The 19227-nt window shown below is 30.6% G+C and overlaps 1 protein-coding gene across 1 annotated transcript; it reads right to left on the minus strand.

The window, feature by feature from the left end:
• Positions 1-341: 341 nt before the first annotated feature.
• On the minus strand, positions 342-18906 carry LOC118197629 (ADP-ribosylation factor 1). The gene is made up of 5 exons (XM_035369166.2): positions 18750-18906; positions 18043-18217; positions 11824-11934; positions 8553-8677; positions 342-1032 (listed from the first exon to the last, which is right to left on the minus strand). The coding sequence occupies exons 2-5, from the start codon at positions 18188-18190 to the stop codon at positions 871-873; spliced, it is 546 nt and encodes a 181-aa protein (XP_035225057.1). The 5' UTR covers positions 18191-18217; positions 18750-18906; the 3' UTR covers positions 342-870.
• Between the last annotated feature and the right edge of the window lie 321 nt (positions 18907-19227).

A 19227-nucleotide genomic window follows, 5' to 3' on the forward strand; every position in this document is an offset into this window, starting at 1 on the left:
CATTTTAATAAAACCAAATTATGACAAAATGATTGAAAACATAATAAAGGATACGGGTGTATGAAATTAACAGAACGTACTGATAAATTTTAAATTAATAAACTTCAAGAAAATAAATTAGCAACACAAAGGAAAATTATCATTTGGATATAATGCAATAAAATACACACTCAGAAGTGAGATTTACAAAAGCTGTTCATAAACATTAATACTGTTAAAGAATTTTAAAACCTACCATACTAAAATTTAATTTGGCCTCAATCAGGTTGCAAGATGTAATTTATTTGAGATCTTTCCCGATTTTGAACAAAAGTGTAACTGATAATGCAAATTACTCAAAGTAATAGTAATCTGATATTTTATTTAAAGGAAAAATACAAGAAACATACTGAATCAAGAGAACTATCTATATTTTGATGAAACGAGTACCAGCTCATTCACATACCAGTCACATTCACCAAGCACAGACAAAAAAAAATATGAGCATACCTTTGATGCGATAAATTATCTTAAAAGCTAAACAAATACAGTGTCATATGACACCTTTTACAATGTTAAACAGATGATCATTTGGGCCCTAAACATGAAGCCGAGAGTTTTAAATAATCCTTGTTTATTTACAAACATATGCCATTTTTCCAGAATTTTTTTAATCCACAGTATTACATGTTTCTTGATTGCAACCCAAATTAATTAGCCTTAAACTAAACTGAAGAAATTAAATTTAATAACAGCTTTTTAGTTGAAGGCTTATAAAATGAGGGTAGCGCTTGAAAATCTGGAACAAACAATTCCACTTTTTTCATGGAAAGACTGCATGCACAGGTCCTCAAAGTTCATTATGTGAAATTGTTCATTAAGATCCATGGGCTACTTCTGATTTTTTAACTGGTTTGACAGCCAATCTAAGCCTTCGTATAGACCATCTCCACTTGTTGCACACGTGGCCTGAATGTACCAGTTTCTGTTCCGTAGGGAATGGAGGCCAAGTTTGTCGGTGATTTCCGCAGCATTCATGGCATTGGGAAGATCCTAAAAAATATAATGGCAGAAATTATATTTCCCACATCGTCTTCAATAAAATGAAAAATCTGAAGATAAAAAAATTACTGAGACTCATAACTATCAACCCTGAAATATGAAAATTTAAGGACTTCCTAGAAGTTTTACTGCTGCACAAGGACACCATTTTAAAAGAACTCCAAATTGGCTTAAATTCATTTTATAACACATATTTCACGTTACTGAACTATTTATAAGATTTTGTTTACTGACAACCAAGCAGGAAACACAAACACATCGATTTCAGATGTACATGACGTTCTTTTTTATAACTTCTTCCTCAGATAAACAACACATTTATGTTTAACCTTCTGTGTAGCGCAGGATTTTAGATCTGTCATAAAGATCAGTCTATAAACATTATTATTTGTAGTTTACTTATTTTAGCCAGTATTTTCATAAATTTACATTCATTATGATGATATTTACATTAAAGAAAGTAAAATATCTTAAATTATAAGGTAATATAAGTAACAGAACTTCTGATGACCAGATAAAGGCTGTTGTGGCATTCTGAGAGTTAATTAGTTTCACACATTTATATAAAAAAAATCTAAGTAAAGAAAGAAAGCTTTGATTTATTATTTTAAAATAAGATGAAAATAAAATGCATAATTAGATGTACACTGCTCAAAAAGAAATGGGACAGTGCTATATCTCCCGTTCTACTGGAGGGATTGACAAAATTCAAACTGCTTTTTTCATGTCTCGAAAGCGCGACTTAGGATATATATTAGATTTATATGTACCACTATTTTAACACAGATATTTTGATACAAAATCGGACTTTTCTGAAATAACATACCAATTTTTTTCCATATTTCGATTCTACGACTCAAACTATGCCAGAATACCAAGTTTTGTAAAAATCAAAAATCGTACGAGTAGTTTTTAAAATATTAGCTCCTCAATGTTAATTGAATTTGGCAAATATTTATTAATATCTCTTTTTTTATTAAATGTTTTTGATTTTTTCTCTCACATTTCGAAATTTAGGTTAATTCCAAATAAAATTACCCATTTTTTGTGTTTTATTTTTTAAATTTCTATTTTTAAATAATTTTTATAAATTTTTCGAAAAAATTTTTGAATTATAACCTACAAAATTTTTACCATCATCTTAAGTAAAATTTTTACCATCATCATTTAAGTAGGTGTATTTTTAAGCATATCTGCAAAAAATTAGACTTTTTTATTCAAAATTTTCCAAGATATACACGAATTTACATATTTTCGCAATTTGAAATTTGGCATCTTTTTTTGAGCGATAATAACATCAAATGTGGTCAATGGATTTTTGTTACAGTGAATTGCCACAGCTATTTTTAACCTTAAATTTCAAGTAAAATTTTACAGAGAATTAATTATATGACATTTTTTCCCTCAATGATGCGAAATAAATATTTATTAATACTATATGAAAAGCTATTTTTTTTTTTAAATTATAGATGATATTATTCAAATTTTTAACTTTTTTTAAATTTCTGTCTTTTTTTTTTAAATATAAGAGTAAATTTTTACCTTCAGCGTTTTATCGTCTGCTACTTTACTTCGTTTAAGTCGAATTGTCTAAAACTGAGAATTTTCGTTTGATATTTATTTGAATTTTATGACATTAACTGCATAATTTATTTCTAAACAAACTGTTGCTTTTGAAGTGGCTGATACTATCATCCATATTTTTAAGGCACAGTATATTTTTATAGAAACATAAGATTTAGAATAATCATTTTTATAAAAGTCAAATTATGATATAAACATACAACCCTCTAGAGACTGAATTAATGGAAGTTCAATGGTTATGTAGAAATGATATGCAGCTACTTAATGGCTGGATAAGTCAGCAGATTCTGTAGACAAGTATAATTATATAAACGACACCCAAAATTCTGGATTCAATTAACAACGAGGATACGATGTTTATTAAATGAATTTAAGAAGGTTTAAAACATAAAAAATAAACTCATTTTTTATCCTAAAATGTATTTTTGTGCGTAGCATATTTTCATTATATCGTTAAAATTCTAATTTAGAATGTAATTGTCAAGAACTGAATCCTAATCATCAGTAATATAATAAGTAATTATTATGGTTATTAATAAATCCTTCTTATAAAGTAATTGCAAATATTTCAAAAAACTTTCTGCCTGAATGCACATATTTTTAATTTTATATTAATCAAGATTGCACACGATATTATTTATTTGCACTTCAATTCTTACCGTCAGTCCTAGTAGAAGTTACAAATCAATTATATTTAATTAAGGATTGGATTATTTAATTATAGCAAAGCACATGAGGGCTATCTGCCTAAAGGGAGGGATGCCTTCGTGGAGGACTTTCTAAGGGAAACTGGCTCGCATACACGCTACACATGGGGAAAACCACGAAAACGCCAATGTGGCCAGCCCGTTCACGAGATTCGAACCTCGGACCGAACTACAAATGATCAGCGTCTTTACCGCTCAGCAGGCTATTTAATTAAGGAATGACCATCTAAGTTTAGAAACAGCGTACCGTAACAGCAATTCAATTATTGGCGCCGTATCTTCCATGTTACTCCCGATTGGCAAGCTACATGATTTTTAACGAGTATTCGGGTTTTGCTAGTAACTTCCCTTGGAAATCACGCTTAAACTAGGTTAGTTGGTTATTTGAACATAGAAAGAACATGGGAGTTATTTGATTAAGATGCTTTCATAGAGAACCTTTGTAAAGAGAACCTAGAAAACTACGAAAACCAACCATGCAGCCTGGGTTAGACTTCGCAACAAACAATTAGTATTTAACAATCTTCAAATGCTAGGCAACTGGTGAGGCTCCAATTAAATCTCTAATTTAATATTTTATTTGTAAATATTTAAAATATTGTTGTATACATAGACACAAAAAGCAGAATTTAAGTTTTGTTAACTTGGTTAGTAAACTACCAAGCCGTAGTGCAAATGAATATTCAATTTCTTTTGCAATAATTGTATTCACTTAATATTCTTGAAATATGATCTAAAGAAGGAATGTTCTCGGAAGATTAAAGAAGTGTTTAAATCTAGTGATATTACGTTTGTCTTACAAGCTTAGGATCAAAACGATTCTGCAATTGCCCGAGTAGTTGACTTGTAAATGGCTGTGAATTAAGCAGATGACTTTTAATCTTACGTTTTCAGTCAGAAAACGTATTCCAAATGTTTTGTATTGCATGACAATGCATCTTTTCATTATTCAATAACCAATCGGAGAACCGCTTGTGCTCCGAAAATAAGTATGTGTACTCAATTGTCCTGCATATTCTTCAAATTTGTCTTCTTATGATTTTTTCCTCCCCAAAACTAAAGGCCTGAAGAGACAAAAGGAGTATGACATCTACTTTTAGAGGCATGTCAAAAACAGATCTCTACAAGCCTTCTCTTCCATTACATGTTGTGCATTCAGTCAAATAGTTGCATCAGCGTAAATTCTATAATCTATTTTTTGTTACACTCTTATACCTTTATTAACATACAGTGAATATATACTAAACCTTTTACTTCAGCTTCAGTAATTTGGAAGTTTTGATGGAATTGTTGTCGGAACTAGGACTTAGAAGATAAGTCAAATTGAATATTTTGATAATTCAATAAATTCATGATCGAAGTTTCAATATTTTATTTTCGGAGGGAGGGGAAATTTTTTCAGTTTTGGTCTAATATCCTAAGTATATTTGCTTCGATTCTTAATTTTTTCCATAAAAGCGAAAATCTTACGCATGGTATACATATAACGCATAGCTTCAAATTAAAATTTAATAATATACAGGGTGGTTATAATTAAAATTTCACTTTGAAACGGTCATAAAAGGAAAACTACTGGATCAAATGTTATCAAACTTTGTAACCGTGTAAAGGATGTCATGGGAATTCATTTTCCGCGAAAATGAACTCATATAGAAACCAAGAATTCATCAACAAAGAATGTCTGTTGGCATCAGTTCTGGCCACAAATTGCCAACAAATTAAAAAAAAATTCCATCAACTGGAAAATAAGCCAAAAAAACTTCACAAAAAGCAAAGGTGGTGCAAGATTTTCAGATATGGAAGAAATCGAAGAATTAGTTGAGAATGACAAAGGAACTGGATGGTCTTGTAATACAAGCAGATAATGAAAGGAGACAAACTGCCTTTAATGTACACTGTGCAAAAAGAAGAAAAAAAAGGGGGTACAGTTTTAGAGCTCCAGTTCTACTGGGCCGATTGATGAAATTCAAATTGGGCTTTTTATGTCTCGAAAGCATGGCTTAGGATATGTATTAGATTTATATATAACACTGCCCTAATATAGGTATTTTGATATAAAATTTGATATATTTTGATATAACTTTTTCTTAAATGACAAGCCAATTTTTTCCCCATATTTCGATTCTACAATTCAAGTTATGCAAAACTGTCTAGTTTTGTAAAAATCGCATGAGTAGTTTACATTTATTATCATCTTTTTTTTTATTAAACTTACTTGATTCCTTCTTTCAAAATTCGAAATTTAAGCTTAATCCAAGTATAATTGGCAATTTTTTATGATTTATTTTAAAATTTTGTATTTAAAAATATTTTTTGAATAAAATATATAATATAAATTTTTCAAATACAATTTTGTATATTGTTATAACCTATAAAATTTTGACCATCATCTTAAAGTAGATGTATCTCTAGGCATATCTGCAAAAAATTAAGTGTCTTTTTATTCAAAATTTTCCAAGATATACATGAATTTACATATTGCGGTGTTTTGAAATTTGGCAAGTTTTTTTAAGCGATAACAACACCAAATGTGGATTATGCACATTGTTAAAATTATTTGAAAGTATGAATGATGACTTTTTTCCTGTTCGTCTGCAATGAAAAAGAAAAGGAAATTAGGTTGCCATAAATTAAGAAATTTGCCTAAGTAATTTATTTTCGGCAAAAACTATGGAAAAATATTGGTGTGTCAATTTAGAAAAAGTCTAATTTTGTTTCAAAATACCTATGTTTCAATGATGCTATATATATGTATATAAATCTAATATATATCCTAAGTTGCGATTTCGAGACATGAAAAACACAATTTGAATTTTATCAATTGGCCCAGTAGAACGGGAAATATAGAAGTGCCCCCCCTTTTTTTTGTGCAGTGTACAAGAAATTAAAGAAATTGTTAAGAAAGGCATAGAAACTGTCTGATTTTGTAATAGAGATTAACCCAAAGAAAGAAAGAGAAGGATACTTTATGACAGGTACTGAAAACTTTGGGACTCCTTACCATAAAAATGTTAGGGTGCTCCACTGTCCAAGCTTTTTTTTTTTTTTTTTTTAAAAGGAGTAACTGCATCATGTACCTATTTAAAAGTAATAACTGAAATCCTTTCAATTAACATTCATTTCATTTTCTCCTTTTAATTACAGTGTTATTTGTGTTAATTATACATATTTTCTTAATCTGAACTTTACCTACCCCCCCCCCCCCCCGAAATTTAACTTTGCAGAACGTTAGTGATTTTGCCATACGCATAGTATAACAACAACAACAACAACAACAAAAAAAAAAAAAAACAAAAAAAAAATAAAAAGATTTTGGACGTCTGAAAGCAATTGAATTTTCTCTAAATTATATCTAAAACAAAACCTTGTGATTCAGATGAGAACTTCTGCTTTGTGAGTGAGAGCATATACGTATCCAGAAACGTCATTCTCCAGTTCTCCAATGAGCATCGAACTCCGCTGTGTGTCATCTGGCATATATTAGTCAATGAGCAAAAAGCAAGCACAAGGCTGTTATTTCGATGTTCTTTAGTTATTTTGTTCATCTTGTCCTGAGTTGCTCGAGTACACGTGCCTTCGGGAAATAGTTTTAGAAATTATCATCTTTTGTTACGTCTGCAAGAAAGGTGAAATACTCGTGTACATTTCAAAAATCATACATAGTTGACTTTCCTTCCATTATTTCCACAAGGAAATTTAATAAATTTGTGATGTGTACCATCTGTCGATGCAATCTTTCGATTTCGCACAATGGAAGGGAGGATGTTCTCAAACATGTGCGTACACAAAAACAACAAGAGTTGAAAAAACGAAAAATTAAATTTTTCTATGGAAACAAAGGACCGACCAAACATTTATTAATGAAGAATGTCTGTTCTCTGAAGAGACTTTCAGAAGAGGACAAAAATAAGTTTTATCTTCATGTTACAAGTTACTTCTGTCGAGTATGTGATTACATACTACATAAATTTCTAGTCAACGATGAAGTGTTTTTGCATGCTAAAGTTGTTGATGTTTCTGCTCTAGCAAATGCATCGTTTTCTGATATAAGGTACTTTTTGAACAGATTTCATGTGTTACTTCATTTAGTCATGAAAGATGATGATATTGATGTTGCCACTGATAATATTGCAGTCGCAATTTTGCAGTTTACAATTAGAAAACTTGGATGAAGCTATAAAATCAGCTAGGATTGACACCTAGTGGAGTTTAAATGGAAAACTGAAAGGTGCTGATGGAATTTTAAAATATAGTGAACTGTCTAGAATTATGTTGGCCATCTTGACAGTTCCCCATAGTAATGCAGAGTGCTAGAGGATTTTCAGTGTTGTTGCGAAAACGAGGACTAAATTTAAATCTAATATTAGTGATGACACCATTAGAAAAACTTTTATTAGCGAAAGCAGGCTTACGTGGCAATTGCTATGAACAAAATTATGAAGTTTCTTTAATGAAAGCAAAATCTGCCACTGTTCATAACATTTGTACAAAAACTGATTAAAGTGTGTCTTTTTTTTTTCTTTTCTTAAATGATGCAAGTAATAAATATGTCTTTTACAAGTTGCTTGCATTTAAGAGTTAGTAACAATTTAAAGTTAATTCATTATTAAAAACTATATTTTTATCATTTAAAAAGTCTTTTTAACATTGTGAAAAATCTCCTGATTTTTTAGTGTCATAGGTTGGCGGTGTGGTGTATTTAATTATGGTAAAGCACACTAGGGCTATCTGCCTAAGGGGAGGGGTGCCTTTCGTGGAGGACTTTCTAAGAGAAACTGGCTCGTATACACGTTACACATGGGGAAAACCACGAAAACACCCATGCAGCCAGCCCGTTCGCGGGATTCGAACCTCGGACCGAACTACCAGCGTTCAGCGACTTTACCACTCGGCCGCTGGTGGGCATCATAGGTTGGCAAGTATGCTGTATGTACTAAGTAAGTCTTTTCTGTTTTGTAAAAAACTCCAGAATTGCATTAAGGTGATTGCACTAAAACATAAGTATTTTTCCTCTTCTATTTTTTTATCTCTTGAATTTTTTTTAAATGCATTTTTTGTCAAATAAATTCGAGCTTTCTCAGCTTTTTAATTACTTATATTCATAAAAGGTTTTCCATCTTCCTGTTTTGTTGACAAAGAAACCATTAAGGAAATATAAGGTGGAATAACACAAAAATTTTGAATTTTATATAATTAATAAAATAAATTCAAATTACAAACCTGTTTGTTAGCAAATATCAGTAAGACAGCATCTCTAAGTTCATCTTCAGCTAACATTCTCATTAATTCTTCTCTCGCCTCTCCAATACGTTCTCTGTCATTACTGTCAACTACAAATATCAAACCTAAAAGAATTTAATATAATTAATGGACACATGAAAATTCTGCTCCAGCCTCTAATATACCACAAAAGTATTTTTAAAAAATGTCAACTTCTAAAATACTGTATATTCTGGTGTTTAATGCACACCTTTAATTTGAAACGACATTTTTTAATTTTTAGGTATATTCACCATAAAATGCACATGCTTTTCTTTAAGAAGAAACTGAAAGATACATGCATGCTGCTCTTATCTTTTGAAGTCATAAATTCGAAGATTTTCAAAGGCACATTGAATTGACAGGCAATAAGGGTAATAATATGCGTGAGGGGGGGGAACACTTGAAGGAGTAAATAATTCTGCAAAGATGATGGTATGTACACAATGCAAGGGTGTACAAGAATGCTATTCTAGGGTTTTGAGAAAATGGGGAGAATAATTTGGAGTAAGAATGCATTTCCGAGGCAAATGAATTCATGGAATTAGGAGAAAGATGTTTTCTCTTTCTGTAGCCATGTGAGGCTCTGATTTTGACAAATCACATTTGCTTTAGTTGAAAAAAGTTGATCTAATATTCCTTTTAGTAGTTCATATGGCTCCAGCCATATATACTATGAAAGAAACAATGTGCTGGTTTCAAATGCAGAGCCATTCAATTTGTGAAAGAAAATGGAAATCTGCTGCAGGAAGGATGTTTGGTATCGGTAAAAGCTTACTATATGAGTGGAAGTAAATATGTCAAAAAATAAATGCACTTTGCATAAAGGATTAATGGAATGTTTTATCCTACAAGAAAGTATTGGTCCTAGAAAATACCATAATGGATTAATTGTTTCAAGAAACAACATACATTTATTTGCCTTCAAAGTGACAAAAAAGAATACAATGAAAGTGAAAAGTAACTTTAAGTTGACATAGTCAATATATAGCATGAAATAATTTAGTTCTATGAGGAAAAACAAGTTTCACACAGGCTTCTGAAAGATTTGGACAACTGATAAGTTTCCAAAAGTATGTTATTCAACTATGAAATCAAAAAAATTACTTCCGAAAATATGGATAAAACTCCATTAATTGTTTGATATAATAGGAAATAAATGATGTGACAGGAACAAAAATACTTCACATAAAAACAACAGGTCATGAAAAATCTCACCTCACCTCACCTCACTGTAGTGCTTTCCAGCTTAGCAGAAAGTACAAAATTAAATCTCACGGTTATGTTTAAAAGAAAGACATTTTAAAAATGCGATTTCCCAAATGGTATTTTTCTCCATGTTCACGAAAACGCCAATGGTCAAAAACAGTGTGAAATCGTAAATAAGAAATGTTAGGGAAAAGCGTCCTGTTGCCTTACAGATTCTAGGAAGTCTTTTAGTTCGGGACATGTTCAGATCCCGTATAATGGATAATAAAAAGAAATTGCTGGAAAAGTATAATATAGTAATTCCAGCACTATGGCAGTTATTCCACGCAGATTATCGCCATTAGTTTAGCCTACAGATGTGTGTATCAATACACCACTTAAAGAAAATTTAAGGGGCAATGGAATACGTGGACGTTAGAAAGTGAAAAAACATTTGCAAAAGAAGGCCGAATATGTCATGCCAGTAAAGGAGTAATGTGTGAGTGGATTAATAAAAGCATGGAATGAAATTATTCCAGATTTAAAAAATGGAATTATATCTATCTAGATGGAATGGAAGATGAATATTTATTTACGGATCAAAGCAACAGTGATGGTGAACATGCAACAGAATTCAGAGATGTGCTTGAAGATATCAGGAAAGATGAATATGAAGAACTTCATGTTATACAACAATGAAAATTAAGATAAGGTATATATTTAAAAACAAATAAACAGCATTTAGGTACATGTAGAAATCTAATTTTTATACACTCTTCGTTCCCTTTTCCTAATTTTTATATCTGGTGCATAACACACATTGTAAATTTCAATCTTATTTTTTCGTATTAAATGTGCACAATATATGCTGGAATATACAGCATATTTGAATTAAAAATCTTATATATTTATTAGCTTTGTAATCGCAAACATCAGAACTGAGGGGTAGGGGATAAAAAAACTTGCACTGAGTGAAATTACATAAAAAGCTTTCAGATTTTATATTATGCCCAGGGCATTTTTCTTTAATGTTTGTGTGTTACCTTTATTAAATATCCCATTTTTTGCACATAAAGCATAAAATTCAATTCAACAGCAATATCCAAAAAATGTTTAAAAGAGCATAACTTTAGAATTTCCGATAGATAGTCTAGCGCTGGAGATAAATCCCCCCCCGTACAGTGCTGCCACTGCTCGCTTTGGAATCGTTGAATTTCTTAATAAATTAATAATTATCCTACCAAATTTTCTAAAAAAGTCAAAATTTTGTTCGCATTCCCATTCAAATGAGCACAGATTATACACAAATTATCTGAATTCCAGTGCACTTTAGCTATCAGGTAACAAACTGTTGTGCTCTATCAAGAAAAGAAAATTCTTTCAAGTACTGGCCTTGTAAGAGCAATCATGAAATGAAACCTTGTAAGTATATACAGGTAAATAAATAATGCCCCAGGAACTGCCTTAATGGAGGACAGCACCATCGAAGTAACATCTGTAACAAATTGTTTTCACAGATAAAAAATTCCCTTTTTAGACGGCATTATGCTCTACTAATTGTTGGTCAAAAGAAAAAACATTAATCATATAATATGAAAAATCACTATTACCAAACCATTGGCTGGTTTAACTAACTTTACAGAAGCAGCTTTGCTCGAAAAATCTGGTTCAATGCAATAAAATTATTATACTACTATGTCTTTGTAGAAAAAATATAGCTGGATGCACATACACAGTGGGCATGCAATGATATGTGGTATATTATTTCATGGAAGAAAAAGTGTTTTTGGTTTGAAATCCCAATCCGATATGCCAAAACTCTTTTGCAAGATATCATTTGGAGTCCAATTTTGCTATATTTATGTGGCATGAATAAAAAGACCCCAAAAATAGTTTTGAAGCTATTCGAATGACAACTGCAATTATGGCGGTGAAAAAATTTCTTGAACTTCGATAGGCATTCTTTTTATGAAAGGGTTACCTTAAAAATCTATGTGTACTTAAATAAGTTGTCAGCTAAAGCATCCTTAAATGAAATACTTACCTTGAGTATTCTGAAAGTAATGTCGCCAAAGAGGTCTGATTTTATCTTGGCCACCAACATCCCAAACAGTAAAACTTATATTTTTATATTCCACAGTTTCTACATTGAAACCTGAAAATAACAAATTAGTGACTTGTATGAGAAAATTTTTCTACTGAAAACAATTTTATACATAGTTATTAAATGTACAGTTATCTAAATAGCTAAGAACATATTTCACATAATCAAATGTATTTAAATATGAATTCTAACCTATATCTGAGAAACAGTTTTTAATTCGTGATTTACTTAAAAAAATAAGACAGCTGCCAACTGCGAAAACCCTGCTAGTTTTCATGCTACACAACGACACGACTTCAAGATAACGTTGAATCAACATAATTCCACTTTATAATGCATAAGCAACTGAACTGTTTAACTGCACAGCCAACAACCTTCAAATGTAAAAAAAGCTTCTGGAAGATGCTTATGCTGGTGCCATCTCAAAAGACTGAAAATTTACTTTAATTTTATAGCATACTATTTAGGTTACTACATTATAATATGATTTGGTATACACATATTATCCTGTCTACCATGAAACTGCAGCCAAACAAGATGATTTACAGCCAATTATGGATAAGGGGGACATAACAACACTTATAATATGTGCTTTCATTTGATACAATCCCAACTGATTCTCCTGTTATGTTTTGCTTTTATGAACAAGGATATAAACTATTACTGCTGTATTTTTTCCTTACATTTTAGGGGAAGGGTAAAAATAAGGTGAAAATTTGGCAAAATTAAGCAGTGTGGTTTATTTTCATAATTATGGATCCTTTTTTTTTAAAGTATGCATCAATGGAAATGATAGTCAGGTGAATTTGGCTGATGAAACGATTATCGGCAAAGTAAGCACTCAACAAAATAACAGAAATTGACAGAATCCTTTTTAATGTCAATATTTAATTAGATATTGAAAATGTTAATTCTTTGGCTAATTTCATTTTGTAATCTTCTTACACTTTTATACTGAGAAAAGTCTTACACGAGAATGAAAAAGTTAATGAAGTCTTAAGTACGACACAAATAAAATTAATAATGTATCACATATTTATGCAAGACAAAATTAAATCATATAGTAGCTGATTAGAAAGCCATAATAGGCTACAATTTTCATAAAAACATTCTATAGATGTCTACAGTACATTAAATTACATGACAACCTATGACACTTAAAAATCAAGATTTTCTCAATGACAAAAAGAGAGTTTTTAAATGATAAAAATATCTAGAAAGAAAAATATTTTTTAATAATGAATTTACTTTAAATAGTATTTAATTAATACCTGAAAGTTCAGTTAATTCTTAAATGCAAAAAAGTACCTAAAAATTATTATTTGTACAGGGTTCGTACACATTTCTGCACGCAGAAATTAAGGACTTTTAAGGACAATTAATGAAAAAATTAAGGACCTATTGGCAAATGGAAGCTGAATAAATTCAGTTAAAGATATTATCTATGCCTGAACTTCACTTTTATAATGCCATTTTAAGACTAAAATAGAACCGCAAGTGGGATGCATTATTATTAAACATAATTATGAAATAAAATTGAACATAAAAATCAACTTTAAAAAGTAGCATTGGATATTGTACACTTACTTACAATAGTTGGACATATTTGAAGATAGTGGCATTTTATTTATGTTTTACTGTAGGGTTTTTCTTAATTTGCATAACAAATTTATTTTAAGTTTTCCTGTTCTCAACTTCTCAAACTTCATCTCACATTCTCTTGTCAGGATGTAAATTTAAAGTGAAGTGCTATTTAAACGTGTGATTATCTCAGTTTACTCAATTTATTTATTATTATTATTCGCTAGCCTAGCACAAGTTTCATTGTTATTTCGTGGTCACTCGAGTAAGCCTTTTGGCCTTATCAGTTTAGTATCACAGCGGTTAGATTTCTGCGAGTCCATCTCTTAGGAGTAATTTTGAAGTGCATTCTTGCACTCGTTTATTTTTCAGATTTTGATTTGTATCCTAGTCTACACTTCGTTATCGCCACAAGTGAACAGTATTTTTGTAATGCAGGAAATCCGTGCTGTCTGTTATTTTAGTTTGAGTTAATAAAGGGTTATTTTGCACTCTTCTTCTGTGCTGGTAGTTATTTCACGCCTATGCGAGAATTCGCCAGGTTCATTGTAGGATCTAAATTAGTGTATGTGGGAAAGCAGAGATAGATCTTACATTACTAACAGCTTAACACTGATTTTTTTTCTTTTGTCTCAATTTGCCACATACTTCCTCAGGCTAGAGGTTTAGTAAATAGTAGGCAGATTTTATGTCAAATGGCAGAGGATTTTATGTCAAATAAAGTTATAATCAGCATGACTCGTAACAGAAGCTTGGTGTTGCCACTGCTGCTGCTTCTCTAGAGAGAAACCTGCTGATCAGTAAAACCATAGATCTGATGTATCTATGGTTTGCATGGTTTGAAAGTTAGTTGTACTCTGTCTGATGCAGATAGTGCCATAGTTTCGTATAGAGCTTCTGGAGTTATAATCCAGTTAACACAATTTAAGGTACCAATAAGATACTCAAGCTCCAGAGGACAAGTTGTTTTGTATTATTTTAAGTTTCACTAGATGCAAAGAATAAATTTTAGATAAATTTTCATTCTTGTGCTGTCTTATAATCACGATAGGGATTAATGAAAGGCAATAAATCGCTTTGATATGCAGAGATCATTACAAAACTATTACAAATAATTAAACTAGGTAGTTACATACTTTTAGTTATTATAAATTTACAAGGCCACTATAATTATAAAATGTTTGTCAAAAAGCCTCATTAAAATCGCAATCTAATAACATCTCACAGTTACTCTCACTTGCATTTTAGCAAGTAATTTATGACACTGATTCTTAAACACTATTAGGATCATTACACATTAAAAAGTGAAAGAAAATTTACAAAAATCCAATTCTTCTTACTCTTGTAAAAAGCACTAAACAAATAAGTGGGCGATTCTGCACTTTAGCAGCAAAATTGTTTCGAAGTGCTTATTAGCTAAAATCATGATCGGAATTTTCTGAAAAATGTCACATTACATGTCTCATGATCTCTCATTTCTCCGAGACAAAATAATCTGTGATTTCGCCAAACTACCTGTTACCATATTCCAAAGATTAGCCCAATCATGTTTTTACTGAATATTTCAGACTTAAGTAATGTCCATACAGATTAATTTTATCTACATTTATTTGCTTATACCATATACAGCAGAAGTCCAGAAATCCACAATGCTTGGGACCAGAGGTTGTGCGGATTTTGCGGATTTCAGGACAGAAAAGATAAAATGTTTGGACTAAAAGTGCAAAATAAATAAGGCGTATTAGATACATTTTATTAAATTATTATATACATTATTGCAATAATTTATTATATGCATTAAATGATTATTACATATATAAATTGATTATATTATTCATTGTATTATATGTACACATCCACACAGAGGTTTGCCGATTTCGCATCACGCAAAGACTTTCGGTCTTCGAATCACTGTTGCTGTAAAATTTCAACAGCTTATCTTTATTTTTCCATATATCATACACAATCATGTTGCATTACCGTCAAAGCAATGTGTTTACGTTTTTCAATGTTACAAGCAGTAAAATTATTTGTGTGATTCTTGTCATTGTATTAAAAGAGATGAAATTTAAAATATTCTTAATTTATCCACAAAATACCAGGATAAAAAAAAAGGCAGCACTAAACAATCTCGTGGAATAACAAAGCTCAGAAAATATACAACAACTTGAATCGTGAACTTGAACGAAGAGTTGAGTGAATCGTCTGCTTTTTTACCTCGATGCAGAAATTAGAAGGAAAAAACTATCTTATTTTTTAAAACTTTTTTATGTCAATAATTTGGTATTTCCGTTATGACTCGTTATTATGACCTCATTATTCGGTAAGTATTTGTTCTTCAATATTTCGTACTCAATGTTGCGGTTTCCGGAACCTATAAACTGAATGTTTATATTTTGAGAGGCAACACAGATTTTCAGTATTTGACTAATAACTAAGAAAATAAACATTGCAAGTAGTCTATATTTTAGGGTACCCCTTGGATTATCCTTAAGTTGTTTCAATTATGGTAACCCGAGTAGTTGAATGTTATAGAAATCTTATTAGGACGTTATTGCAGTGAATTTGACCAATAGAAAAATATTTGTAAGGGGTTATTTCTGCATTGGACGTCAGGAAGTACACTGCTTATTCTGGGCTGTACACGATAAAATAGCTGTATGTGATGAAATTAATCTGAAGTTCTATACAATTTGGAACGAAAGGGGAAAAAGCATTAATTGACTGGTGTGTAAATAAAGGTTTACTTATTAGTCATTATAAGTGTCCTGTTTGTATGAAGGAAATGCGTATGGTCGAATGTAAAGATTGTTCAGATGGCTTTGTCGTTAAGAAATGCCACCGACAGTACAGAGGATATTTTTTACTCTTATTTTTGTGAATTTATGTGATGACAATATGCATATTCTAGTTCAGATAATTTTAGAAAGTTTTTGGATGCTGTTAAGGAATCCTGTGTACCACAGAAATTTCTAAATATGGCAAATCACTATTTCTTCTTATAGTGTGTATATGCAATAACATACATTTCCTTTTATGTTATTTTATTTTGTGATTTAAAATGCAGTTTATTTAATCTGGAGTAATTTTACTTTAACATTATATGACATCATTATTCTCCTTTTTCAAGTGAAAATAGATAGATGTGTACATGGACAATTGAGTGTGCAATGCTGAGTTTGTGCAATTCTCTGATGTTTTTTGAAGTGAATATAGACGGATGTCTGCATGAACACAATTTGCAATTCTTTGATTTGTTATTTTGGTTTTGTGTAGAGGCCATCTCGAAATTGTGCCTTGCTGGCCATTCGCCAAGGGGCATCCCGGAATACATTTTCTTCAACATTGCAACAAAAAGCAGTATGCAGAAAGAATTTCTTATTCAAGGAAAGGTAATTACAATATTAGTTCCAAAGGCTGATTAGAATTAAATTTCAAATCTTTAATGAAAGTGAAATCAAAATTGTTCATTAAAATTCCAGAATACAAGCTGAAATTGTTGGAACATAAAAGTTAATGGACAACAATCCCTATTACTCTTTTAGAGATGGTTAATAACATTTAATGGAAATTTGAACACTTAATAAGTTGCCACGAGAATTCTGCAATCCAGAAATGACAAAACTAAATTCAGTATTTAACAATTTACACACGCATACTGAATTAAAAGCAACAAATTATTAGAACTGGAATGCAAGAAAAATAAGTTGGCAGCCATTGCAAACACAAAATAAATAATTACTTGTTCACTAATGATTATTTTTGTTTCTGCACAAGAAACTGGCTTTGTTCACAATGCTATCTGTTAATCAATACATAAAAAAATTTTCCGATCCATCATCCATGTTTAAATAGTTAGGTATTTTCTGATCACTCACACCTTCAATTAAAAACAAAAAATTATTGAGACAATGCACCATGTAATGTAAAAGTACCTATGTGACAAGGCAAACATGTACATAACACCCCTGGGCTGAATTTTCCCTTTTCTGGATATTTTAGACAGTGTGACTACAAATTATAATCCCTTTCATGGGAACTTTAATATTTCAGCATATCAATGGGCAGCATACTGTACTTTTTGGCAGTCCGAAATTTGCTTTTTGTACACAGCATAATGTGGCTCATTTAAAGCCATTACACAGTTTTTTTTCCCTTCTCATTTGGTAATTTGTATAAATTTGGCTGCCGATAGTGTGCTTGATGCTGAGTTTGTGCAATTCTTCGATCTTTCCAATTTATTACATTTACAGAAAGGTGATTCATTATAATATTGACTCCATAGACCGATTAGAATTGATATTTTTATTAAAATGAATTAAAAACTATTATAAATTCTTGAATACAAATATTTTTTAAATACACAACTAAATCTCAGATGCTAATCACCAACTCTAGAAATGACCAATATTATTTAGAACATCAATATTAAATATTTTTCCTCCTAATGTATTATTACCACAGAAGTCTGAAACCATTAGTGGTGGTTTTAGGAAGCTCCCAACATAATTCATAGCAAATAATTGTAACTGTGTTATACAATAAATCAAATATATTAACCATTAAAGAAAAACATACCTATAGTAGGAATTGTAGTTACTATTTCTCCCAATTTTAATTTGTATAAAATTGTTGTTTTACCAGCAGCATCAAGACCAACCATTAATATTCGCATTTCTTTTTTGCCGAAAAGGCCTTTGAATAGATTGGCAAATATATTTCCCATCCTGAATGATGCTCACAATTCTTTTTTCTGTAATACAAATTATAAATTTTCATATATTAAGATCTAAGTGCCGAAAATATCTTAATATTTTTACATTACAAAATATTTTAAATACGACTGACTACATCTGAATGGTCAGATTAACAGGCGAAAAGTTTCATCATACAAGTTATAAATGAAAAATAATTAGAGAAATATGACCATACATAGAATGCCATACGATAGATTATATCACACAGTTAAAATCAAATAAAATTTAAAAGGATCTCCAGTAGTAAAACAAAACATAGATCATTTTAAAAACCACAGCCGCACGAACAAAAAAATTCGTTAAACAAATGCTTCATGCATTTAAAAATAATTAAACATCTCGAATAGCCAAGTAAATTATATTTTACACAAATTATAAAAGTGCTGACATTAATTTAACATAGTTAAAAAATAACATTTCAAGTAATTGTACTAACAGGAAAGTTTATACGAAGTTAGAATTTTATAATACACTCAGATGTTAATTACTCGCATGTAAAAGCAATTAAACTCATTGCTTAATATTTACCTTTGTTATATTAATAATTTTACACAATTAGATGACAGAAATTTAAACAGGTAAGACGTATTTGAACGATTTGAACTCGTCCCACCGGTAAACGTTTAACGCAGAAAATGGCGGGCATGGAAAGGAGTTGACAGGCTTATGCCACGTCTCGACACAGTAAGTACGCGGCAGAGCTTACCAGTTCCTTAACTGGGAAAATATAACGGAGCTAATATGTCGTTAACAAAAATCGGAGAATATTTTTAATAATAATATTGCAAATAAATATATCTTAATACTTTTATTTTCAGGAAAACATTGGTAATGAAGTCGTTATTTTTATTCGATACTGATAATTGAATGAACATAATTTTTTAACAAAGCATAATTAAGTTATCTTTTTAGTCAGAATAGGTGATTTTTGAAAAATAAAAGCACGTTAAGCTAAAGCGTATTAATGAAATTTATTTTTCGTCTTAAACTCGTAAATGTATAATGA

Source organism: Stegodyphus dumicola, chromosome 1, assembly GCF_044657685.1.
Source record: "Stegodyphus dumicola isolate Sdum_Otavi_A_Nest chromosome 1, ASM4465768v1".
NCBI classification, from domain to species: Eukaryota; Metazoa; Arthropoda; class Arachnida; order Araneae; family Eresidae; genus Stegodyphus; species Stegodyphus dumicola.